This window comes from Microcaecilia unicolor, chromosome 2, assembly GCF_901765095.1.
Source record: "Microcaecilia unicolor chromosome 2, aMicUni1.1, whole genome shotgun sequence".
Lineage (NCBI taxonomy): Eukaryota > Metazoa > Chordata > Amphibia > Gymnophiona > Siphonopidae > Microcaecilia > Microcaecilia unicolor.
In genome coordinates, this window is record NC_044032.1 from 574,087,200 (window position 1) to 574,114,931 (window position 27,732).

The following is a 27,732-nucleotide window of genomic DNA, read 5'->3' on the forward strand; positions in this document are numbered from 1 at the left end:
CCTATATTTTAAGTATGAATGATTGAGTCTAGAATATTTGAACTGAAGTCTTTCCAATCTGTTAATGGAGTTCTTTTTGGGTTTTTTTGTTTGTTTTGTTATAATTTATTGACTCCATTTTGATTACCTTGTAAACCACTGTGACCTGAGTAAGCCAAGCAATATAGTACATTTAAAAAAAAATTTTATTTATTCCATTATATAATTTTACATTCATATCATATAAATGCTCAGAATTAGAAAATAATCAATAAGGAACTAACAAAAACAATTCCCAATTGGGATTAAAGGAAATTAAATTTTTTATATTTGACCACAATTTTGGGGAGCAAGATCTGGAAAAAAAGAGAAAGAAGAATAAAAAATGAAAAAAAAGAGAGGAGAACACAAAATCGACCCGCTAGTAGTATACACAGCGTTATCTGTGTTAGAATTCAGGTTGGAACTACATCCTTTTCCTTTGACATTATAAACTCTGACATTTTCTTTGGGTCTAAGAAAAGGTAATTAACATTATTAATAGATATAAGACACCTACATGGGAACTTTAAAACATAGGTGCCCCCTAGTGCGAGCACTCTAGGTTTTAACATCATAAATTCTTTTCGTCTTTTCTGTGTGTCCTTATTTAGATCTGGAAAAATTTGTATCTTTTCACCCAAGAACGTGTCATTCAAATGTTTAAAATATAGTCTGAAAATGTTATTGCGATCGGATTCAAATGCAAATGAAACTAATAAGGTAGATTGATGAGTAACAACTTCCAGTGAACTTTCCAAGAGATCAGTTATATTGAGTCCAGGTTGAAGTTCCAAGCCTCTGGATTTAATTCCATGTATACTATGGGCTCGAGCAATATAGTACATTTTAATAAACAGTAATAACCACTTTTTTCTGCATTATGCCTATTTGCTAATAAAGGGGGTCTTTTACTAAGGTGCGCTCACGTTTTTAGCACACGCCAGGGGCATATCTGAGGTTCGGCGGTAGGGGGGGCAGGGGCTAGAGTGAGGGGGCACATTATAGCCCCCCTGGGCGCCGCCCCCCCTACTGCCGTCAACCCTCCCCCGCCTACCGCCGTCACCTACCCCTGCCGAGGTCCGCTTCCTCCTGCTGGTGCCTTAAAAAATATTACTTCAGCTGGCGGGGGACCCCAACCCCCGCCAGCCCAGCCGAGGTCTTGTTTTAAGTTTTTCTTCCTCGTGCTGTTGAAAGCTGCAGCCTGCATCCCTTCCAGTTTTGGACGGAGTCTGACGTCGCAGCACGTTGACGTCCTGCACGTACAACGTGCTGCGACGTCAGACTCTGTCTGAAACTGGAAGGGATGCAGGCTGCAGCTTTCAACAGCACAAGGAAGAAGAACTTAAACAAGACCTCGGCTGGGCTGGCGGGGGTTGGGTTTTTAAAGGCACCAGCAGGAGGAAGTGAACCTCAGCGGGGGTAGGTGACAGCGACGGCGGGGTAGGGTTGACGGTGGTAGGGGGGTCCAGGGCGAAATCTGTGGGGGCCCGGGCCCCTGTGGCCCAGGCCCCTGTGGCCCCAAGCAGATAGCCCCTGGCGCACGCTAAAAATAGGCACGCGCTAAACGTTAGAGACACCAATGTATTCCTGTGGGTGTCTCTAATGTCTAGCACTCGCCTATTCTTAGCGTGCCTTAGTAAAAGACCCCCCAAAGATATTTCTAAAAAGAAAAAGAAAAAAGAATCTAAGAGAAATATCTTGTTGGAGTCTCTTCTAATTGTATGTGCAGTCAGCCTGTACAAATAATTGTACAAATTTAAGTGACATTTAAATAGGATATTCACCATATATTTGTATTGCAGTGTCTGGTGCAGGAAATACTATCACTCTTCCTTTCCTATAGAAATAAAGTCCACTGCCACTTATTAGTTCTGCAAGGTGATGAATGACCGCCTTGTTTGCCATTATTTCCTTCTTATTTATGTCAGTATTGCAAGGATTATGCTCTGGTTGGGCTTCAGAGATGAAGACACTTTCTTGCTGATGAATAAACACTGCCACTTTTTAAATATTCGTATGCAAAAAATGTCCTGAAAGCCATTATGAAATGCTTTGCAAAAGCAGTAAGACACTGTTTTTTTTTTCCTCAAAAAGCCACTTTTTTTTTAAACTATTTTCTTTCATAGTGGATGGGAGTGACTGAAAGGCCTTTCAGTGTTAACTTGTTTAAGCAATACCAGTGTTTTAGTTTAATGAATAAACTGGTTTATAGGGGACAATCAGGAGCAGTTCAGTATGCTGGTGTATCTGTGTCTGTAAACCCACCATTGCTGAGATTCTGGGCAAGAATTTCTTTCTTTCAGAAAAACTGAAGCCATCAAAATCCTGATTAACCTCTGATATTCACATGGTGCTCCTGCTCTGGAGGACTGAGGCTGTGTGACAATGAGTTAATGGCAGCCATATGCCTGGGGTATTGTGGGTCCTGCTGACCCAAAGGTGAACTCCGTGAGTGACTGGTGCTGACTGCTGTTTGTTTCAGGTTTGGCCTGGAGCTTACTGATGAAGAGCTGGAGCGACTGCTGGATAGAAGCCCCCTTGATGAGGATGGCAACGTCAGATACCTACAGTTCATGGCCATGTTTGATTCCTGGTATGCCACTATTTTCTTACATTTTCTTGTTCATTTGTTCAGTTTTTAGAGGTGTTACACAGTGTTGTCAGATACAGTACTGCTCCTTTGATTTTTTTTCCTTTCTTCAAATAGTTTCTTACAGATATTGTAGTAAACAAAATACCTATCAGGCCTAGATCAGAACCTGACTATGTAAAATGCTTCTTTACAGATCATTCTGAATGTTGCATTTATGAATATAAGTTAACTCTGGCATCTATTTATAAGAAAGGGCATGTTTCTTCTATCTCATGTATCAATGGTATTAGTAAATATTATTATATAAACTCTATTATACACATTATGGATGTGCATGTATTGGCATCCATCCAGTTTGTAAGGACACCTTAAAAATGTACAAAAAAATCAATTTAATGTTCATCAGAATTAATGTATGTATAGTTAATTTTCATATTTGTAATGCAGATTTTTAGTAAATTATCAACATGAATGTGTGAAATAAGCCAGGGACTGCCGGGAGGCAATATCGACACAGCCCTTTCACTCTGAATGGGCTGTATCAGCATTGCCACGCAGCAGCCGCTAGCGCAGCTTAGTAAACAGGGGGATAAAGTAAATCCGTGAAAACCAGAAAAAGTCATATTTTTCAAAAATGAATTGAAACTGCACATCCCCTAACAAATATAGGAGACCTTTCACTAAGCAGCATTAGGTGTCAATAAGCACCCAATGCAGCTTTAAATGGCGTACAGCAGGAGACGCTCAGGCATCCTGCGATAAGTGCCAATTTAGCATGAGCTAATCCGCATGCTAAAAATTGTCTATTTGTTTTTGGAGAGGTGTGTCATGGGGGTGGGGAGCCTGTTCCTGCACTAATCAGTTAACATATTCATATTATTAGCGTGCACTAACTGGTTAGCGCAGGATTACCAGGTGAGTCCTTACCATCTACAAAATGGGTAGCGGTATGTGCTCACACGGTAATTGTTTTATGACTGTGTGCTAATGGCGACATTACCACATGTACAAAATCTAAAACAGCACCAAGGGCCACTGCGGGCTATGGTTCTGTGTCAAATTCACGTGCCAACGCTACCTCAGGGTCCCTTTTACAGCAGCTTGTAAAAGGGGCCCTTACTGTGCAGGAGAAACCTGTGCAAGGGCGTGCAAAGGCCACTTTGTGTGCAGCTTAGTAAAAGGGCCCTATAGATAGATATATAGCTATAGATATAGGCATGTAGATATAGATATATGTCTTTTTATATTTAATCTTGGATTTAAAGAAAAATTTCTTGTTGAATTGGATAGAATCAGACAATTGAAAATACTAAATCAGTTACGTGAAAATACTAAATCCAATGAAGCACAGGGATGCATATTTCCTGAATGTTTAATAGCACAAAAAGGTGCCCGAAATGACCAGATGACCAACGGAGGGAATCGGGGATGACTTCCCGTTACTCCCCCAGTGGTCACTAACCCCCTCTCACCCTCAAAAAACATCTTTAAAAATATTTCGTGCCAGCCTCTATGCCAGCCTCAGATGTCATACTCAGGTCCATGACAGCTCATGAAGGTCCCAGGAGCAGTTTTAGTGGGTACTGCAGTGCACTTCAGACAGGCGGACCCAGGTCCATATCCCCCCTACCTGTTACATTTGTGGAAGAAACAGCGAGCTCTCCAAAACCCACCACAAACCCACTGTACCCATATATAGGTGCCCCTTTCACCTGTAAGGGCTATGGTAGTGGTGTACAGTTGTGGGTAGTGGGTTTTGAGGGGCTCAGCACACAAGGTAAGGGAGCTATGTTCCTGGAAGCAATTTATGAAGTCCACTGCAGTGCCCCCTAGGGTGCCTGGTTGGTGTCCTGGCATGTCAGGGGGACCAGTGCACTACAAATGCTGGCTCCTCCCACGTCCAAATGGCTTGCATTTGGATGTTTTTGACATGGACGTCTTTGGTTTCGAAAATTGTCGAAAGTCAGAAACGTCCAGATCCAAGGACGTCCAAATCTAGGGATGTCCAAATTTAAGGATTTGGACATCTCTGACGGTAGTTTTGAAATGAAAGATGACGTCCATCTTATTTTGAAAATACAGGTTACCCCCGCCCCTGGATTTCGACGTTTTGCAAAGACATCCAAATCGCAACTTGGACGTTTCTTTTGAAAATTCCCCTCATTGTCTCCCACTGGTAGAAGAATCTTTGTTCCATGCATAAAAGAATCTCAGATGTGTTTCCTCCTCTATTAGAGATAACTGTTGTAAAACCGCAAAGCATAAATCACGCTCTGAGTGTGCTGTACACCAGTGTTTCACGAAGGGGGCTTCTAATCATTCATTACAAATGTTACTAAGATATTCTGCTATTCTAAGTTTTCTTTTCTTTTTTATTTCCCCAATATAAAAATACGAGCAAGGACATTGACTTGCAAAAATAAACTTTAAGGGATTACAATCAGTCTTGCACCGCAACATAAAAAGTTTATCTGTTTTTGGATTTACTACTGTCTGAGTAGTCATAGAATATCTATAATAGGTGCAATGACCTCAAGGTGAATGGCCCCCTGTGGAGCTTTCTTAAGTGTTTGATAAAATGTTACTCATTATTTCTCCCAAATTCTTACTACATTTGTGGGCAAAATGTGGAAAATGTTGAAAATTGTGTAAAAGTTGTAAAATAGCCCAATGTTTACAAATAATTCCACTAATTTGCTGAGCTTGTCTAGAAAAGAGGAGGACACAAACTGGGGTCCCACTTTGTGAACACTTTGACGTATGCCGTGAATCAAAAAAATAACCATTCACGTTAAGTGTTAAATGCTCTCTTAAAAGCTTGCTTGACTACATTTTTGGGATAGCCCCTCTGCTGAAAATGCATACTCATATCCGATTTGCAGTGGAGTACATCTGAAAAAGCTAAATTCAACTTGCTTTTTTTTTTTTTGCCTCACATTCATTTCTGACTCTGAATCAAGTTATTGTGGATAGAGTTTAGATATATTTATACTCTACAAGTAATTGAATGACAGCAAAAGATTTTTGGAAGGTTGGTTATATGAGAAGTGCGATGATTGGAAAGTGAAAGCTTGTCTACTCTCTGGCTGTACTTCATGATTCTGAATACAAACAACAAACTTCATTGAGTGTTCCTTAGCCTTTGTACTTTTTGAAAGAGTAAAAAATTGATTCACTTTTACTCAATATACACTACTCAGGATTTTGTAAACCACAATCATATGCCTCCGCAGACATCTTTTTTCCAAGCTGAAGAGCACTAGCCTTTCCTGATTAGAGAGGAATTCCATCCCTTTTATCATTTTGGTCGCTCTTCTTTGAACCTTTTCTAATTCCGCTATATATTTTTTGAGATACGGCGAGCAGAATTAAATGCAGTATTCAAGGTGAGATCAAACTATGGAGTGATACTGAGGCATTATATTATCCTTGGTCATATTTTCCATTCTTTTCCTAAAAATTCCTACCATCCTGTTTGCTTTTTTGGCTACTGCTGCACACTGGGCAGAAGATTTAAGCTTATTGTCTACAATGACACCTAGATCTTTTTCTCGGGTGTTGACTCCTAAGGTATACCCTAGCATCAGGTAACTATGATTTGGATTTTTTTTCTCAACGTGCATCACTTTACATTTGTACATATTAAATTTCAACTGCATATGTTTTAACAACTTTGAATATTTTTGTGTCATCTGCAAATTTAATCATCTCAATTGTTCCGATTTCCAGATCATTTACAAATATGTTAAATAGTAGTAGTCCCAGTACAGATCCCTGAGGCACTCCACTATTCACCATCTTCCATTGAGAAAAATGGCCATTTAGGCCTACTCTCTGTTTTCTGTCCAATAACCAAATCCTAATCCACAACAGAACTTTGCCTCCTATCCAATGACATTTTCTCAGAAGTCTCTCATGAGGAACTTTGTCAGAATCTTTCTGAAAATCTAGATACACTACATCAACCAGTGCACTTTTATCATATGTTTATTCACACCTTCAAAGCAGGGGTGTAGCCAGACACCCAATTTTGGGTGGGCCTGGGTCCAAGATGGGTGGGCAGAAGAACTCCATTTGTCCCACAGGTTATTTGGTCTCTCTCTCTCTCTCGCCTGCATGCCATATGGTCTCTCAAACATCCCCCCCCCCTCTCCTAAATACCTTTTAAATATCAGATTCTCACCAGCAGTGAGCAGCAACTAATACACACTGCTCATGTTGTCCCCAGAGCCTTCCTTCTGATGCAACTTCCTGTTTCCACATAGGCGGGGAATACATCAGAGGGAAGGGAGTGGGGCTGGTGCGAGCAGTATGTAGCAGTCGCTGCTTGCTGCAGGCGAAGATCTGCTATTTACAAGGTATGCAGGAGGGACAGCCGTTGGGAGTTTTCGGCTGGTGGGGCTTGGGGATCCCTGCCAGCCACATCATAGGTGTGCTGCTACTGGGTGGGCCTGAGCTGAGGGCCCACCCAGGCCCACCCTTGGCTACGCCACTGCAAGAAATGAAGCAAATTGATGAGGCAAGACTTCCCTTGGCTGAATCCTTGCTGACTCTTTCCCGTTAAACCATGTTTATCTATGTGTTCTGTAATTTTATTCTTTATAATAGTTTCCACTATTTTGCCCAGCATTGAAGTCAGGCTTACCGGTCTGTAATTTCCCAGATCACCACATACATTACATTGGACATCCTCCAATCTTCATGTAGTATGGATGATTTTAATGACAGGATACAGATCACTTATAGCAGACCAGCAATTTCATGTTTGAGTTATTTCAGTACCCTAGGGAGCAAACCATTCAGGTGATTTACTACTCTTTAATTTATTGATGTGGCTCAGTACATCTTCCAGATTCACCGAGATTTCTTTTAGTTCCTCTGCATCTTCACCCTTGAAAATCATTTCTGGTATATGTAGATCTCTTTCATCTTACTACTACTACTTATCATTTCTATAGCGCTACTAGATGTACGCAGCGCTTCTTCCATAAAGATCAAAGCAAAAATTCATTCAATCTCTCCACTATGGCCTTTGTCATCCCTGAGTGCCTCTTTTGCTCCTTGATAATCTAACGGTCCCACGGATTCTCTCACAGGCTTTCTGCTTCTGATATACCTGAAAAAGGTGTTACCATGGGTGTAGTTTGGGGGAGGCAAGAGGGAGCATTGCCCCCCCAAACAAGCTGCCCTTACCTGGGCAGGGATAAGGACATAAGCAAACACCACCACTAGCTTCTCCTCCCGGTCTTTAATGTGGCAAGCTGGAGGAACCACGAACTTCCGTGCATTTCCCTTTCATTTCCTTTCCTGCCTCTTGCTCACTCCCTTCACCCCCCCCCCCCCCTTTGGCAAAGCATGATGAAAACGTGCGCAGGGCCATACTCCTGCTGTGTGTGCCACTGCCGGCTACCCTCCTCCTCCCTCACCTGCCTCATAATGTAAGTTCCTCTTTCAGGAGTGAGGAGGAGGGAAGCGTCAGCAGCGCGTGCAGGAGCACAGTCCCGTGCACGTTTTTATTTTGCTTTGTATCTGCATCGGCTGCAAAGGGATGGAGAGGCAGGGAAGGGAATGGCAGGGTAGAGAATGGAAGCTTGTGGTTCCTCCAGGCTGCCACAGCAGCAACCGGGAGGAGAAGCTAGTAGTTTGGCGCCTATGTCCCTAACCTTGCCCGGAGGGTGGTGGGCTGGAGAGAGTGAGCAAGAGGACAAGTGAGGCAGGGAGAAGAGATCCTGAGGGGGGGGGGACTGGAGAGAGTGAACGAGAGGACAGGTGTCAGATGAGATCCTGGATGGCTGCATCAGGGAAGGGGAGTGAGAAAGGACATTCTAGATGGAAGAGACAGACACTAGATGGAATGGGGAAAGCCTGGAGAGACAGTGAATGGAAGAGGATAGATAGGGGGAGACAGTAAATAGAAGGGGGAGGCAATGGAAGGGGAAGAGAGAGAGAGAGAGAGAGAGGGAAGATGTTGGAGAGAAGGAGGAAGGGGAGATACTGGATGGAAAGGAATGAGAGAGATGGGATTTGCAGCAAAGAGGGAGATAGATAAGGAGATGGCTGGAGGTAAGGGGGAGGGGAGACACTGGATGGAAAGGAATGAGAGAGATGGAAGATTCTGCAAAGGGGGGGAGAGAGAGGGGAGATGCTCAATGGAGGGGTGAGGCGGAGATGCTCAATGGAGGGATGAAGGAAAGGATGGAAAGGAATGAGAGAGAGATGGAAGATGCTGCAAAGGGGGGAGAGAGAGGGGAGATGCTGAATGGAAGGGGGAGAGTAGACACGATGGAAAAGAATGAGAGAGAGAGAGAGAGAGAAATGAGAGATGCTGCGAAGGGGGAGAGAGAGGGGGAGACACTGGATGGAAGGGGGAAGGGGAGACATTGGATGGAAGTGGATGAGAGATGGGAGATGTTGAATGGAAGGAGGAGGTGGGAGATGCTGGATGGAAGGGGAGATGAGAGACAGGAGGAAGGGGGAGGCAGAGAGAGTGGTGATGCTGGATGAAAGGGGAAGAGAGAGAAGGAGGAGACACTAGGTGGAAGGGAGAGGGGGTAGAAGATGCTGATGGAATGGGGGAAAGGGGATGGAATAGGAGGAGAGAGGACGGAAGAAGGAGAGGACAGACAGTGAAAATCTGGGGAATATGAGGAAGGGGGCAGGGGTGAGGGAAAGAGATGGAAACCTGTAGGTAGATGCAGTGAAAAGAGGGAAATTGGTTAGTAATAATGAAATCTGGACAGAAAGGCAGAAAAATAAATGGAAGAAACAGATCAATTCAGGATCTAGATGTAATGAAGAAAGTGAAGAATACAGGAGGAGAAAGAAAAATGACAAATGGAAAAGGAAACTCTGGCAAGAGAGTTAGCAGAAACCAGAGACTGGAATCAACACGATTAGAAACATTAAATGACCAGACCACACAGGTAGAAAAAATATATATTTTTAATTTAAAAACTAGAATATTACAAACAGTGCAAAGTGGAAAAAAGGAAATGGTTTTCTATTGGACTACGTGAATACATTTTTCGGTTAGCTTTCAAGAGCCTAAATCACCTTCTTCTGGTTTGGACAGTATACCATGCTTAGGGGTCCTTTTACTAAGGTGTGCTAATAGATTTAGCACACTCTAGTGATTAGCATATGCTAAATGCTCAGAAGCCCATAGGTATAAAATGATCATCTTAGCATTTATCATGCGCTAAATCCATTAGCGTACCTTAGTAAATGGACCCCTTAATTTGTAATGTAGTATATAGAATATGTCAGGTTTTGAAATTTACACCTATCTTTATATTTTGCACAGTATGAAGGTACACACTACTGATTTTCTGGTGTATTGTGTGCAAAGTCTGGTTGCTTGGGAGTTCAGTTTAATTTTTGTCTACATTTTTCTATTTTTAGTATGTAGTTACATATTCTATATTTGGTGAGGGTTTATCTGCATTCTGCGAGTGTGGAAGAGACCAGGTATTCTGCTAGCATTGAATGCCTATGCAGGATCAATCTGTACTAATCTGGCTTGTTTAGTTTTCCAGTAGGTGTATTGATGTTCTGGTGCTGTTTTTCTTAGGTAGGCCCTTTTTATGGAGCAGCTTTTTCTTAGGTAGGCCCTTCTTGTGTGACTCCTGGAAATTAGTGACATTTGTAGTGTTTTGTACATAAGTAATGCCACACTGGGAAAAGACCAAGGGTCCATCGAGCCCTGCATCCTGTCCACGACAGCAGCCAATCCAGGCCAAGGGCACCTGGAAAGCTTCCCAAACGTACAAACATTCTATACATGTTATTCCTGGAATTGTGGATTTTTCCCAGTCCATTTAGTAGTGGTTTATGGACTTGGGAATGGACTTGTCCAATGTTCCCATCAATCTGTTCCCATATGGCTTATTACGGGAACATTGGACACTAAAGGATTAAATATGTCTGATAGTGGATTTTGGATTTGAATTTAGATTACACCTTTCTCAGTAGTAGCTCAAGACAAGTTACATTCAGCTACAGTAGATATTTCCTTTTCCTGGAGGGCTTGTAGTCTAAGTGTGTACCTGAGGCAATGGAGTGTTAAGTGACTTGTCCAAGAAATCAAGGAGCGCAGTGGCATTTTAACCCTGGCTTCCCTGGTTGGCAGCCTGCTGCTCTAACCATTAGGTATAGCTAATACAGATGATATGTATTCCAAACATGTTTGGTAACCCAACAATTAACTAAAGATTGGCGGATCTAAAGCCTGGTGGCTATTTGGTAACTTACTAGGCAAATCATTTTATGGTTCCTGGAAACCACAGGATTTCTGTTGCAGAGCTGCCGAACATTACTGTTCACATGGCCAACAGGAAGGTGCTAGAACGACTATGCTTATCTTCTCTTAACAACATTCAAACTATAAGAAATGTACCTGTTAATATGAAATGATTATGTCATAACCACACTCTGTAAGCCACTTTGAGCCTACAAATAGGTGGGAAAAGGTGGGATACAAATGCAATAAATAAATAAATAAATAAATAAACTGATTGCTGGCCAAGTTTTAAAGTACCTGCATGTATTACCAGAATTTTGCAAATACTATTCTGTTTCATATGTTGCTTCCTCCGCTGTGTTGTTATGCTGCCATTGCTTCCTCCTCTGTGGAGTTGTGCAGTATTATTTTGCCTTACATTATTTAAAAATTTTTGGCACATAATTCCCTGGAGTGGGGTTCAGTGTGCATATTATCAGTAAGAGAAATAATTGGGGGTGGCAGATGTTGGATCTGCACCAGAGAGACCTTAAAGGGGTCTTTCCTTGCTGTGTTCAAAAATGCCCCTACTGTACTTTTACTATTGATGTAGGAGTTCCCCCCACCCTAAGGATTTTAACTTACCCCTTCCCACCCCACCACCTTAGTCCCACCCATCTGATCATCCGCAAACAGCCGAATCACTGACTGCCTATGATGGATTGGAGGATGAAAGTGGAGGTCAGCAGGAGGAGGAAGAAAATGAGGAAACTTATGCAAACTTTTCAGGGAGTAAAGAGGATTTGGAAGGGATGCAAAGTGATGCATGTGGGAAACAGGAACCCGAATTATAGCTACATCATGCAAGGTTCCACGTTAGGAGTCACAGACCAAGAAAGGGATCTAGGTGTTGTCGTTGATGATGCATTGAAACCTTCTGCTCAGTGTGCTGCTGCGGCTAAGAAAGCAAATAGAATGTTAGTTATTATTAGGAAAGGAATGGAAAGCAAAAATGAGGATGTTATAATGCCTTTGTATCGCTCCATGGTGCAACCGCACCTCGAATATTGTGTTCAATTCTGGTCGCCGCATCTCAAAAAAGATATAGTGGAAATAGAAAAGGTGCAGAGAAGTGCAATGAAAATGATAATGGGGATGGGACGACTTCCCTATGAGGAAAGGCTGAAGTGTCTAGGGCTCTTCAGCTTGGAGAAAAGGCGGCTGAGGGGAGATATGATAGAGGTCTATGAAATAATGAGTGGAGTGGAACGGGAAGATGTGAAGCGTCTGTTTACGCTTTCCAAAAATACTAGTACTAGGGCGCATGCGATGAAGCTACAATGTAGTAAATTTAAAACGAATCAGAGAAAATATTTCTTCACTCAACGTGTAATTAAACACTGGAATTCATTGCCAGAGAATATGGTAAAGGGGGTTCGCTTAGTAGAGTTTAAAAAAGGTTTGGATGGCTTCCTAAAGAAAAAGTCCATAGACCATTATTACATGGACTTGGGGAGAATCCACTATTTCTGGGATTAGCAGTATAGAATGTTTTGTACTTTTTTGGGATCTTGCCAGGTATTTGTGACCTGGATTGGCCACTGTTGGAAACAGGATGCTGGGCTTGATGGACCTTTGGTCTTTCCCAGTATTTCAATACTTATGTACTTATGTACGTAAGGGAATTCTATAATAGGTCACTTTATATTTAGGTATCTTATAGAATTGCCTTTTATGTGTGTGTGGGAGGGGTAGAAGTGGTAGGATCCCTGACCCCTTTTATGCTGTTGTGGGGTGATGGAAGGTCAGGTGGTTGGACTGCTGAGACCATTTTGTGGAGTGGTGGTGTGTTTTGCTAGGGTATATTTTCCACCTATGGATTTGTAACAGTCCAACGTTTTCTGTTTTCCCAGTAGGAGGTGTATTGATGTTCTAGGGAAGTGTGTGAGGGGAAGGGGAGAGGGATAGTGTGCACTGCCCTTGGGGATGTGAGTGGGAGCACCATGAGACAATCTTCCCTTGGTGCTAGCTTATTTCAGTGAAAAAATATTCACTGTCCAATAATCTTGGTCCCTATCCAGTCTATTTTTTCAGATAACCATAATGAAAATGTATGAGATGTATATCCTATATAATAAAAAGCACCTCCAACATTCTGAAGCTGACTCCATGGCACTGTGGCAGTGTAGGGTTCATAAGTCTGTAGCTCAGCGTTTCATTGGCTCTCACTGTCCCGCAACTTCACAAGAACGAGGAACCAATCAACAGTCTGTAAAAAATGCCCAACCCGCCTGCCCAGTCCATCATTGCCACCCAGCAATTCTCCTCTCTCCCTTGCCCCCCCCCTCCAGGCACCCACCGAGTCTCCGTCACTCCTTTGAAAGCCCTGCCCGTCTGTAGCCTTCCCTTCCAGTTCGTTCCCTCAGAGTCCTGCCCTCGCGGAAAGAGGAAATGATATCAGAAGGCGGGACTCAGAGGGATCGAACTCGAAGGGAAGGCAACAGACAAGCAGGGCTTTCAAAGGAGCGATGGAGACTCGGTGGGTGCCTGGAGGGGGGGCAGGGGAGAGAGGAGAATCGCTGGGTGGCTACAGGGGGGCCAGGGGATAGAGGAGAATCGCTGGGTGCCTGGAGGGGGGCAGGGGAGAGAGTAGAATCGCTATGACTGGAGGGGGTAGGGGAGAGAGGAGAATCGCTGGGTGGCTACAGGGGGGCCAGGGGATAGAGGAGAATCGCTGGGTGCCTGGAGGGGGGGCAGGGGAGAGAGTAGAATCGCTGTGGCTGGAGGGGGGGCAGGGGAGAGAGGAGAATCGCTGGGTGGCTACAGGGGGGCCAGGGGACAGAGGAGAATCGCTGGGTGCCTGGAGGGGGGGGGGGCAGGGGAGAGAGTATAATCGCTGTGACTGGAGGGGGGGCAGGGGAGAGAGGAGAATCGCTGGGTGGCTACAGGGGGGGCCAGGGGATAGAGGAGAATCGCTGGGTGCCTGGAGGGAGGGCAGAGGAGAGAGTAGAATCACTGGGTGGCTGGAGGGGGGGGCAGGGGAGAGAGGAGAATCGCTGGGTGGCTACAAGGGGGAGGCAGGGGACAGAGGGGAATCGCTGGGTGCCTGGAGGGGAAGCAAGGGAGAGAGAAGAATCGCTGAGTGGCTGGAGGGGGGGCAGGGGACAGAGGAGACAGTCTCACTCTCTCTCTGTCACACACACACACACTTGCACATTCACTCTCTCGCTCTCACACACAGTCACTGTCAAACACACTCTGTCAAACATACACACTCCGAGGAAAACCTTGCTAGCGCCCGTTTCATTTCTGGAAGAAACGGGCCTTTTTTAACTAGTATGCAAATAAATATGATATTGCCCCCCCCCCCCCCCCCCACCATGGAACAGTCAAACTACACCTATGGCAAAAACTCATAGTAACATGGTGTTACTATGCGTTTTTGCCTCTGTGGCAAGTTTCTCTTCATATTTTCTTTTAGCCTTCTTTATCAATGCTTTGCATCCAACTTGCCAGTTTCTTATGTGCTTCTTTTTCTCTTCTTTTGGATCCTTTTTCCATTCCTTGAAGGATGTTCTTTTGGCTCCAATTGCCTCTTTCACCTCACCTTTTAACGAAGCTGGCTGTCATTTGCTCTTTCCATCTTTGTTAATAGATAGAATATGTCTTTTCTGGGCTTCCAAGATGGTATTTATAAAGAGCATCCATGTCTGATTTAAAGTCCTAACCTTTGTGGCCAATCCTTTTACCTTCTTTTAAACCATTTTCCTGATTTTGAAAATTAAATGCTGCCACTGTACTACTACTACTACTATTTAGCATTTCTATAGCGCTACAAGGTGTACGCAGCACTGCACAAACATAGAAGAAAGACAGTCCCTGCTCAAAGAGCTTACAATCTAATAGACAAAAAATAAAGTAAGCAAATCAAATCAATTATTGTGTACAGGAAGGAGGAGGGTAGGTGGAGGCAGGTGGTTACAAGTGGTTACGAGTCAAAAGCAATGTTAAAGAGGTGGGCTTTCAGTCTAGATTTAAAGGTGGCCAAGGAAGGGGCAAGACGTAGGGGCTCAGGAAGTTTATTCCAGGCATAGGGTGCAGCGAGACAGAAGGCGCGAAGTCTGGAGTTGGAAGTAGTGGAGAAGGGAACAGATAAGAAGGATTTATCCATGGAGCGGAGTGCACGGGAAGGGATGTAGGGAAGGACGAGTGTGGAGAGATACTGGGGAGCAGCAGAGTGAGTACATTTATAGGTTAGTAGAAGAAGTTTGAACCGGATGCGAAAATGGATAGGGAGCCAGTGAAGCGACTTGAGGAGAGGGGTAGTATGAGTAAAGCGACCCTGGGGGAAGACGAGACGGGCAGCAGAGTTTTGAATCGATTGGAGAGGGGAGAGGTGACTAAGTGGGAGGCCAGCAAGAAGCAGATTGCAGTAGTCTAAATGAGAGGTGACAAGGGTGTGGATGAGGGTTTTGGTAGAGTGCTCGGAAAGAAAGGGGCGGATTTTACGGATGTTGTAAAGAAAGAAACGACAGGTCTTGGCGATCTGCTGGATATGAACAGAGAAGGAGAGAGAAGAGTCAAAGATGACCCCAAGGTTTCGAGCTGTGGAGATTTCCTTAGTGACTTCACTCCAGATATCAGCTACTACTGCTAATTGTCACTGCCATGACCGTGCCCCCTCGTCCAGACTCATCTTTTTCTGGTGATCTGTCTCTGCTGCTTCTGCGGACTCCAAGCTTCATTTCGGAGATTATCCAAGCCCCACTCCAGTCTATCCAAGCCTCACTCTCTGTTTCTACTATTGCCAAGCTCTGTTTCTGCTGTAGTCAAGCTCTGTTCCTGGTTTCTGCTACAGCCAAGCTCTTCTCCTGTTTCTGCTATAACCAAGCTCTGTTCCTAGTTCCTGCTACAGCCAAGCTCTGTTTCTGCTACAGTCAGGCTCTGTTCATGGTTTCCACCACAGCCAAGCTCTGCTTCTGCTACAGTCAAGCTCCGTTCCTGGTACCTGTTACAGTCAAGTTCTGTTTGTAGTTCCTGTTACAGTCAAGCTCTGTTCCTGGTTTCTACTACAGCCAAGCTCTTCTCCTGTTTCTGCTATAACCAAGTTCTGTACCTAGTTCCTGCTACAGCCAAGATCCAATCCTGGTTTCTGCTACAGCTAAGCTCTGTTCCTGCCCTGTCTTTAGTCTGCTTCTGTTTGTCCCTGTTGCCCAGCTCCTGCTCTGCTGTGTCTCGTGCCTTGTCTTGTTTTGCTCTTTCTCATGTCTGGATCCAGTTCTTGCCCTGCCTAGCCTTGCCTTGTCTGAACCCAGTTCTAGCCTTGTTCCTGTGTCTTGCCAAATTCCTGTCTGGGTTCAGTTCTAGCCCTTTTGCCTTGCTGTTTTGCCTCGTCTGGATCCAGCTTCTATCTTGCCTGTCTGCTTTGTCCAGTTGTGGTTAGCCTTGTCTTGTCCAGTCCTGTCCAGATCCAGTTCTTACTTTGCCCTTGTCTTGCCTATCCTGGACTCAGTTTTAACCTAATTCTATATCTTGCCTTGCTCTGCCTGGGGTTCAATTTTGTCTTGTCTATTCTGAACCCAGTTTTAGCCTAGTTCCGAGTCTTGCCTTGTTTTACCTGGGTTCCAGTTCCACCCCTTTGCCTTCCTTTCCTTGCCTCATCTGGATCCGGTCCTTGTCCTGTTGTTGAATCCTGCTACTCCTGCCCTGTGCCAACCCAGAGGATTTGTCTGCCACAGCCCTGATTGCAGTCCACTCTGAATCTGTGACAGATTGCAAAGGCCCCCTGTGGCTGTGACAGATTGCAAAGCCCCCTTGTGGCTGTGGCACTAATCACTTCTATAGTGCTACTAGATGTACCCGGTGCTGTACATATTATATGCAGGTACTTTCTCTGTCCGTAGAAGGCTCACAACCTAAGTTCATGTACCTGGTGCAATGGAGGATTAAAGGCCCTGTTTTACTAAGGTACACTAGCATTTTTAGTGCGCGCTAATTCTAGAGGCACCCATAGGAATATATGGGTGTCTCTAGCATTAGTATGTGCTAATTTTTAGCGTGCACTAAAAACACTAGTACACCTATAACATAGCTTAGAAAACAGAGCCCTAAGTGACTTGTTCAGGATCATAAGGAACTGCAGTGGGAATTGAACCCAATTCCCCAGGATCTCAGTCTGCCGCACTAACCATTAGGCTACTCCTCCACTCAGATTTGGTCATGTTATGATCACTGTTTTCCAGCGGATCCAACCGTGTTATCTCTCATAGGAGTAGATCTAATATAGCTCCCCCTCTTGTCAATTCCTGGACCATTTGCTCCAAAAAGCAGTGATTTATTACATCTAAGAATTTTACCTCCCTAGTGCTTTCTGATGTAACATTTATCCAGTCAATATTGGGGTAATTGAAATCACCCACTATTATACTGTTGCCCAATTTGCCAGCTTTCCTAATTTCTGTAAACATTTCTTCATCTGTCTGTTCATTCTGTCCTGGTGGACGTAGTACAGCCCTACCAGTATACTATTTCCCTTCACACATGGAATTTCTATCCATAAGGATTCCATGCTGCTATCTGTTTTATATAGAACTAGTAAAAAAGGCCCGTTTCCGAAACCAATGAAACGGGCGCTAGCATGTGTTTTTTTTTGTGTGTGTGTGTATGTATGTGTCACAGAGTTATTTTGTGTGTGTGTGTGTGTGTGTGTGTGTGAGAGTGTGTGAGGGTGTGGTGTGTGTGCAGGTTGTTGATGTGTGTCTTTTTTTGTTTTGTTTTGTTTGTGCTGGCAAAGTGGGTTGGATTGGTCTGTGGCTTTGAGGGTGTGTTTCTGTTGTATTGTGTGTGTGTGTGGTTTTGTCTGTCAAGGAGGTTTGTGGAGGGGGGTCTTTCCGTTGGTGAAATGTAAATGTGGTTGTAGGGGGGTCAGCCTTTGTTCAGTGGTGTTTTTTTTTTTCCATTTTTTTTTGTGTTGTGCTGAGGCAGCAGTGTTGTTTTAGATGGGCGGAAGGTAGAGGAGCACGTTCTTTGTCTGTTGGTATTTTTTGGCCGTTTCAGGGCTGCTGTAGGGGAATGCTGGAAGAGAAATTTGCTGTTGGAAGCAGCGCCATCTTTTTCCATTGGGTTGGGGTTCTGGGCATCCTGGAGGTGGGTGACGGCTTGCCTGAGGACGGGGATGGTTGTTTTAAGTTGGCGGAAGGGAGAAGAGCACGGTCTCGGGCCATCGGGGGGTGATCCGGTATGTTTGGTCCATTTCAGGCCGGCTGCAGGGGAATGCTGGAACATTTATGCGCTGCAGGAATCAGCGCTGTCTTTTTCCGGGTGCTCAGGGAATCCCCGAGGTGGGAGACAGCTTGCCTGAGGCTGGGGATGGTTGGGCACGTCCTTGGCCGCTTCGGCAAAAGGGGAAGAGGAAGGGGGTGGGGAGTTACCTGCAGCCGCCTGAGAAACCATGTATTCTTTGTTTGCTTTGTATTATTAGTTTGCATTTCTGTTGAAGAAAGAGTGGATGCCTTTCGAATGATGGAGGTGGTGCGTCGGTGTGCGGTTGTTTCGTTAGTTTGGCAGCCAGTCTCCAGCGATTCCTAGGCAGGGAAGGAGTACTCCTCCCCCTTCCTTGGTCGCTGTTTGCTGCTGGCTGGGTCGCGGGTAATCCTTCCAGCTGGGCCGCAGCTTGTCCTGTTCGCCCACGTCCCAGATGGTGACGGGCACGTTGTTTTCCGGCTCCTCTGACTCCATGTCAAGCGATCCCAAATATAGTCTGTGCTATAGGCCCTCTGGCACTCTTCAGTACTGGCAATAGGCATTTAAAAATTTCTCCCCCCCCCCCCTCCCCCGGTCTATTTTTGCACATACCCACAGCAGGAATATTCATCTCTCGTTCCAGCGGTGGTTCTGTGCTCTCCGTGCTGCACAGATAATGAGCCATTCTGCTGGGGAATGCTCCTCCCTTATTGTCACGTAGTTTCCTCTGATTGGTCCGTCTTATGTTGCCTAGTGTTGCCTGGGAACGGTGTTGTGATGGTCCTTTGTGTTTCAGAATGTTGAGGGTGTTTTTTCTGATTGGGCCGTCATGCGAGGGCGGGGCAGAGAGACATAGTCAGTGTTGTGGCTTCACCACCATGAATCCATGAACCCTTCAGTGAGTGACTGAGTGACTTCAGAATGTTGTCTTCAGAACGTTGAGGGTGAGTTTTATTATAGTAGATATTGATTTTGTTTGACTCTATTCCCTCTTTAACATGTAGCACACCCCCCCCCCAATTTGATCCACTCTATCATTCTGATATAGTTTGTAAACTGATAACGTGTTCATTGATTGTCCACTTCTACCAGGTCTCTTATGCCTATTGTATCTACCCCTTCATTTAGTGCTATATATTCTAACTCTCCCATATTATTTTTTAGGCTTCTAGTATTTGTACAGAGAGACTTCAAATTATGTTTTTTCCTTGCATCTAAAAGCTGCTTAGAAGTTGACAAGGATAATTTGCATCCTTTACTCTATTCTTCCATTAAACATTCCTGGCTTTCTCTCACCATTGTTGAAACCTTTCTATTGGAATTCCCTAAATGTCCTGTTTCAATAGTACCCTTCAAGGATACTACACACCGACCATGTGCTCCTGGGCTACTGTTGGCTCTCTCTTTCCCCCCCCCCCCCCCCCCCCCCCAATTTCTACTATTTTGTTTAGCACTGACATCAGGCTCACCAATCTGTAGTTTTCTGGATCACCCAAGAACCCTTTTTAAAAATTGACATTATGTTGGCCACCATCCAATCTTCAGGCACTGTAGATGATTGTAATGATAGGTTACATATTACTAATAGAAGATATGAAATTTCATGTATGCTTTGACGTGCATAGCATCCAGTCCAGGTGATTTGCTGCTGTTTAGCTTGTCAGTTTGGCTTATTACATCTTCCCGGTTCATCAAGATTTGTTTTAGTTCCTCTGAATCATTACTTTTAAATACCATTTCTGGCACAGGTAGCTCCCTTACATCTTCCTCAGTAAAGAGTGATGGAAAGAATTCATTCAGGGCCCGATATTCAGACCATGGGAGGTAACTGGGCTGCCTGCTACAGTCGGTGTTGAGCTTGGATATTCAATGCTGGCTATTTCTGGTGACATACATTAAATAGCCGGGTGTTTTGTGGCTGATTTAAAGTTAACCATCCAAGCCGATATTCAGCTCTGGCCACTTAAGTTTAAACCGGCCAAAGATATTCCAGATATTTTGGTAGCCTAATTTGGCCACCAAACTTACCTGGTGATGCTCTGAATATCGGCGGATAGCTGGTTATATTACAAGATATAACTGGCTATTTACTAAGTGCTAGCCGGCGATATTCAGCAGTTAATAGCCATCTATCTCATAAGCAGTGGCGTAGCTACGTGGGGCCTGAGGGGGCCGGGGCCCCCGCAGATTCACCCCAGGACCCCCCTCCCGGCGAACCCGCCGCCGCCGCCGCCTACCTTTACTTTTGCTGGCGGGGGATCCCACTCCCCGCCAGCCGACGTCTTCTCAGTCCTTCCTGCTCTTCAATTTGTTTGCTGACGTCCTGCATGTAATTGTACGTGCAGGACGTCAGACTCAGAGAACAGTTCTGTTCTCTGAGTCTGACGTCCTGCATGTACAACGTGCAGGACGTCAGCAAACAAATTGAAGAGCAGGAAGCGACTAAGAAGAAGACGTCGGCTGGCGGGGAGTGGGATCCCCCGCCAGCAAAAGTAAAGGTAGGCTGCAGCGGCGGCGGGTTCGCGGCGGGAGGGGGGGGCGGCAATGTCGGCGGTGGGGGGGGCGGCGCCGGGGGGAGGGCTAAAATGTGCCCCCTCCCCCCGGGCTCTGGACCCCTCTCCCACGGAAGGCTGGCTACGCCCCTGCTCATAAGTACATAAGTATTGACATACTGGGAAAGACCAAAGGTCCATCAAGCCCAGCATCCTGTTTCCAACAGTGGCCAATCCAGGCCACAAATACCTGGCAAGATCCAAAAAAAGTACAAAACATTCTATACTGCTAATCCCAGAAATAGTGGATTCTCCCCAACTCCATTTAATAATGGTCTGTGGACTTTTTCTTTAGCAAGCCGTCCACACCTTTTTTAAACTCCGCTAAGCTTACTGCCTTTACCATATTCTCTGGCAATGAATTCCAGAGTTTAATTACACGTTGAGTGAAGAAATATTTTCTCCGATTCGTTTTAAATTTACTACATTGTAGCTTCATCGCATGCCCCCTAGTACTAGTATTTTTGGAAAGCGTAAACAGATGCTTCACATCTTCCGTTCCATTCCACTCATTATTTTATAGACCTCTATCATATCTCCTCTCAGCCACCTTTTCTCCAAGCTGAAGAGCCCTAGCCGCTTTAGCCTTCCCTCATAAGAAAGTCATCCCATCCCCTTTATCATTTTCTTCACCCTTCTCTGTACCTTTTCTAATTCCACTATATCTTTTTTGAGATGCGGCGACCAGAATTGAACACAATATATTGCCAGATAGCTGGTTAAGTGTTGTATAACCAGCTAGGAGCCATTCCTGTTTTAAATATGAGACGGTTAGTCTTTCCGCTATGGTCTTGTCCTCCCTGAGTGCCCCTTTTACTCTGTAATGATGTAATGCTTCTTCTGATTCCCTCACAGGCCTGCTGCTTCTAATGTACCTGAAAAAAGTTTTTATTATGAGTTTTTGCCTCTACAGCAAGATTTGCTTCAAATTCTTTTTGCCTATTTTATCAATGTTTTGCATTTAACTTGCTAGTGCTTCCTATTTTCTTCTTTCAGATTTCAGATTTCCCCACGTTTGAAAGATATTCTTTTGGCTAGTATAGCCTCTTCCACTTCACCTTTTAACCATGATGTTGTTTGGCCTTCTTTCCACCTTTTATTTATGAAATGTTTCCAATACAAAAGGAAATAACACATAATATTAAAGGAAACTAAATCATACCAACAATGACATGAAAAAGAAAATCTAAAGTGCAGCACATCATAGAGGACTGTTCTCCAGAGATTGAACTTTATACTTTACATAGTCAATGAGGTCCACAGCACGAAAGAAGAAAACCAAATCCAATCCAACAGAACACAAAAGTAGAAAACAAACACAGTGGAAGTGACCACATGGACGAAGCTGGGTGATCCAATATATAAGATCTTTTATTTAAAAAATAACCAAAAAGTCACTTTCTCGAGTTTGCTTTGTTAGGAGCTCTGGAAAAAAGTGCTCACTGAGATAGTGACTTTTTGGTTATTTTTAAAAATATTATAAGAAAACCACACTCTTCTAATGGACTCCTGATGAAGGCAACAGTGCCAAAACATGGCCTGTGTTGAGTCTGGATATTATATATCATCTGTATTGTGTGGTAATCATCATCTGAGACCTGAGTGTCATTTTTGTTACGTTTGTACCCCGTGCTTTCCCACTAATAGCAGGTTCAATGCAGCTTACATATTATATGCAGGTACTTATTTGTACCTAGGGCAATGGAGGATTAAGTGACTTGCCCAGAATCGCAAGGAGCTGCCTGTGCCTGCAGTGGGAATTGAACCCAGTTCCCAAGGACCAAAGTCCACCACACTAACCACTAGGCCACTCCTCCACTATAAAGGAGTTTATATATTGGATCACCAAGCTTTGTCCATGTGGTCACTTCCACTGTGTTTATTTTCTGCTTTTACATAGTCAGTAGCCAGCAGCCACTGCAGAAGGAGGGCCTGGTAAATTGTGATGGGCCAAATAAAAGTCTCTGCCCCTACTGTGGAATCATTCAACATCAACAGTATTTCAACTGTCTCCCCACAAAGTGGCCCCTGCCTCATGGCTCATGTGCATTTTGGAGTATTTTGATGGCAATCCTGTTGGTTTCTTTTTGGATACTTGAAGATGGGGAAAAGGAAGGTCAAGGTTGCTTCAACTTCTTCTGTTCCAACTAGTAGATAAAAGGATAAATATGTTACTTCAAATGTTGTGCTGAGTTCTTCTGCTCAATTGGCTCTCTCTCCTTGGCCTTCCACTTTTTTTTAATACATGGAAAATGTCTGGTCTGGGCTTCCAAGATGGTATTTTAAAATCTGCATGCCTGATTTAAACTCTTGACCTTTGCAACAACTCCTTTTAATTTTTTTTCTTATTATTTTTCTCATTTTATCACAGTTGCCCTTTTGAAAGTTAGATGCTAATGTATTCGATTTCCATACCTGGACAGCATCCAGGCACCTCCAAAGACCTAGATATTCAGTTCCAACACTGAATATCCAGGTGTAATTTAGCTGGAAGCAATCAGCGTTTAAAAAAAAGCGCCAACCACCAATGGCTGAATATTGACCTCATATTTCCTATTAGTAAATGTATTCCCTCTGTATGATAAGTTGGATTTAATCTGTTCAATATTTGGCCATCACAGTGCTTACCCGTTTGTAGCTGAGGATAGTAAGGACACAAGTAATTCAAGCATTGTATTAAGAAATACAGTACTTTAATTCTGTATGCCTTATTAAGAGAGAAGAGACAAGCATTTGCAAGTCAAATGGATTATACTTCTTTTGTCAACCAATTAAAACATCTTCACTGAAGTAACCTTTGTGTGGTCTTGGTCTTGGATGGAAATGGTTCCTGGAAGCTCTTGCAGGATGAAATTTTGAGATGATATTAAATGTGTGTGTGGGAACTGGCAGGAAACAAATAAGAAAAATGGAAAAAAAAAGATTTAGGATAAAGATTTTCGTTTACATTTTTTTTATGGATGAGAAAGGTGACGTTAGAGATGGCGGTAAAAGTTAGTCCTGGTGAAGCTAGTCTGGAACAATAGCACAGTGTTGTTGTGGGCTGCTTCCACGACTTAGATATTCTTCCCATGTCAGTATAATCACTATGGGAGGTAGCTCGATTAAGGATTACCATATCATTAATAGTATCCATGACTTTTGTTCAAAGGCTACTTGTGTAATGTTGCCTTGTGGATGAAGCGTCCTAATCCCCTGAGCTGCAGCTGTAGAGAGGGGGCTTCCTTAGAGCTGCCCACACTGACTTCCCTGCCCCCTTGGATCAGTTCTAAAAAACAGACAGAAACAACAGTCAACTCAAAGCCGGAAAAAAGAAACATCCATTCTACATTTCCACATTCATCCCAAAGCTTCAATCCCTGCCAGTGTCTTCCATTCATCTCTTCTCTAACATCCAGATCACTACTCGGATGGTGGCCAGATTAAAGGGGGAACAATACAGTTTTAAATGTAAAGTTTGCATCTAATTTTTCTTTGCATGAGAAAAAAAAGCACATTTATTCCATCTATGTGCCTGTCTAGTGCTTAGCTCGCGGTTTGTCAGGCTTTTCTTATTTTCTTTGGCAGTGTGAGTCAGCGCTACCCCTGTCTCTCTCAACTGTCTCTGTTCCTAGTCATGTCTGGTGAAGGTATTAAACAAATACTTTGAACTGTCTATGTGCGAACAACATTGAATGCAGAGATGTTAAACATCAGCTTTGCCTTGCTGGTTTGATACTTGCATTAAGACGGCTCATTCCCTAGTTTTGCAGTGTGCAGAAAAAAAAAATACAAAGTCCTCAAGTAAGGTGCACAAAAACTGATTAAAGCACAGATGGCATGGCTCCATAAATGGTAGATGTAGTCAAAAACACATCATCCAAGTTAGCAGAAGACTATAAAAAATTCCCCAAAACTGCTTATTTTATGCAGGCAACACAGGCACCTATGTGCCTTCATATAGTAGATAGCAGAACTATCCCCAGTAGTGGAAACATGCTCTTGTGTAAATTTACACCTGCTCTAAGGCATGTGTAAATATGTTTATGCAGTTCTTTTTTCTAGCAAAAAAGGTGCCGGAACTCAAATGCTAGGCCATCCTTCAGGGGTGGGGTGATCACTGAGGGATCCTCTCCACAGTAGCCAGGCACCCTGCAACCAGTCACAGAATCTATGACGAGGCAGAATTGGTGTGTAGAGCCTGAGCTCTTTCATTAAAACTTGGAGTCCATGGGTCAGTTTTAGCAAACAATTGGAAAAGGTGCTGGTACTCAGTACTCCCAAGTACCCCCCTCAAAAAAGCCCTGTGTGTATGTACTCCATGCATGTATATATGTATTATATAAAGAATGGAGGTTATTTTAGAATAACCTATACGTGCAGATAGCAGAATTTAAATGTGTAAATGCAGATTTCCCAGTGCCCTTATTTACTCATGTAGATGTTGCAGAATGCATAGATTTTAAGGGGGCATGTTCTGGGCATGGTTTGGGTGGTTGAAACAAAATATACAGTCAAACCAGGAGAGTGAGATAAAAAAAACAACAAAACCAAGGAGTCCGTCAAAACTTCTGTTTATTCTAAATTGTAGATAGGTTACAACAAAATAAAGACGCACAAATGGAGGATCATGACTCAACATGGCCATGTTTTGGCAACAGTACCTGTATCAGGTGTCCAATGCATAATTTGCTGTGCATTTCACAATGACAACTTGTGCACAGGCAGTCTAAAGCTATCATTGTTGTTTAAGTAGAGATATACAACACATTGGTGCATTGGACTCCTGATTTTGCACCAGAGTACATGCATATTTAAAAAATTTCAATTACAAACAAAGAAGGCTACTGTACTTCGTAAACCTCCATACTTTTCAATACCAATGAACAGAGTTGTGGTGCCAGTAAACCTCGGTAACAATGCACTGTGCTTAGTTCTTTTAACCACAGTGTCTTATTTGTTGCAATCCTCACTGGTTTCTGACCACCGCCGCTCTGTATCGTTTGCTGTTCGTATCCTAATGGTACTCTTTTAATGATTTATACTGTGTGTTTACTTTTAAATGCTTATAAACGCTCTTATTGACTGTATACTCATCTTTTGAGTGCAATATTAAGTCTAGTCGGCTCAGGGGTCGCTTCCGACACGGCACATGCTTCTCTATGTAGCTTTATCAAGGAAGACCCCTCTAGCTTCCAGCATATCTATCCGCCTGCACTAATGTGGCTTGTTTTTACCTGGACTATAGCCTCCAACCATCCTGCTGACTTTCGCCCACTATAAGCAAGATGTTGTGGCCAGGGATTTAGAATCGAGTAATGGTGCCTAACTAGATCGAGTAATGGTGCCTAACTAGATCTTCACCCCCAATATTTAAAACCATTATAACTGGCCAGGAACAGCTCCTGGCCAGTTAAATGGTACTTAACCGGCTATCCGGCAATATTCATCGAGAGATTGCTGGTTATCTCCCGCTGAATATTGCTGGTTAGCACTTAGCGGATAACCGGTTATATCGCATGATATAACCACCTATCTGCTAATATTCAGCACATTGATGGCTAAGTTTGGCAGCCAAATTCAGCTGCCAAAATAGCAGGCCTATCTGTGGCCAGTTTCAACATAACCATCCAGTGCTGAATATCGGCTTGTGTGGTTAAGTTGAAACTGGCCAAAAACAGATAGCGCCAGTCATCGGAAATGACCCAGCATTGAATATCTGTGCTCAGCGCCGACCACAGGAGTCAGCTTGGCTAACTCCTGCAGTCTGAATATTGGGCCCCTTGAGTTTTATTTTTTGTAAATTGATTAATATATTAAACTGTGGTATGTGGATTTATGATGTCACTTGGTTGTCAGTCGCATAGAATCAGATGTATGGGTTTAGTGGCATATAAGTGCTGTAATTGCAATTGTAACTATATTTTTTTATTTGGATTTAGCTCACACCTTTTCAGTAGTAGCTCAAGATGAGTTAACATTCAAGTACAATAGATATTTTATTTATTTATAACATTTGTATCCCACATTTTCCCACCTATTTGCAGGCTCAGTGTGGCTTACATAGTTCCGTAGTGGTGATTACCAGTTCCGGAAAAAGAAATACATAGTTAAGGTAGAGGAGACAGAATGGAGTAGGTATTCAGTTAGGAAAGTTCATCTTATAATAAAAATCATGATAACTTAGCTTGAACAATCATGAATATTAAACTTCAAAATTAGTATGAGCGATTAGAAAATAAAGAATTAAATATTGTGAAAGTCCAGTGTACATCTTGTTAATAAACAATTAGGGTGCATTATTGTGGTAAGCTTTCTTGAATAAATTGGTGTTCAGTAATTTACGGAAATTAATTATGTCATGGGTTGTTTTTATGGTTTTTGGTAATTCATTCCAGATTTGTGTGCCTATGTAGGAGAAACTAGATGCATATGTTAGTTTATATTTCAGTCCTTTACAGTTGGGATAGTGTAAGGAACGTACGAGATGAGCTAGTAGAGTTCCTGGTTGGTAGGTCTATGAGGTCTGACCTGTATCCCGGAGCTTCACCGTGTATGATCTTATGAACCAGGGTACAAACCTTGAATGCAATGCGTTCTTTTAATGGAAGCCAATGTAATTTTTCTCTTAAGGGTCTGGTGTTTTCATATTTCATTTTGTCAAATATGAGTCTGGCTGCCGTGTTTTGTGCAGTTTGAAGTTTTTTAATAATTTGTTCTTTGCACCCAGCATAGATAGCATTGCAGTAGTCTAGTTGGCATAGTACCAATGATTGTACCAGTCTGCAAAATGTTTCTCTTGGGAAAAAAAGGTTTTATTCTTCTGAGTTTCCACATTGAGTGAAACATTTTCTTTGTTGCGTTTTTCGCATGGTTTTCTAGTGTAAGGTTTTGACCGATTGTAACTCCTAGAATTTTCAGACTTTCTGAGACAGGAAAGGTAAAGTTTGGGATATTTAAATAAGTGGGCTTGTACTTGTTGTGTTGCGATGAAAGAATGAGACATTGTGTTTTGTCTGCATTGAGTTTCAGTTGAAAAGCATCCGCCCATGAGTTCATAATATGGAGAGGGTTTACAATCTAAGGCACCCTTTTACTAAGATGGGATAAGTACTAACATGTGCTTA

At 43.4% G+C, this 27,732-nt stretch overlaps 1 protein-coding gene across 1 annotated transcript in view; it reads left to right on the plus strand.

The window, feature by feature from the left end:
* Positions 1 to 27,732, plus strand: part of LOC115462199 (EF-hand calcium-binding domain-containing protein 6-like) — a 103,739-nt gene that overhangs the window by 20,364 nt on the left and 55,643 nt on the right. The window contains exon 5 of the mRNA XM_030192215.1: positions 2,504 to 2,614. Within this exon, the coding sequence (XP_030048075.1) occupies positions 2,504 to 2,614 (111 nt within the window). The remainder of the gene's footprint in view (positions 1 to 2,503; positions 2,615 to 27,732) is intronic.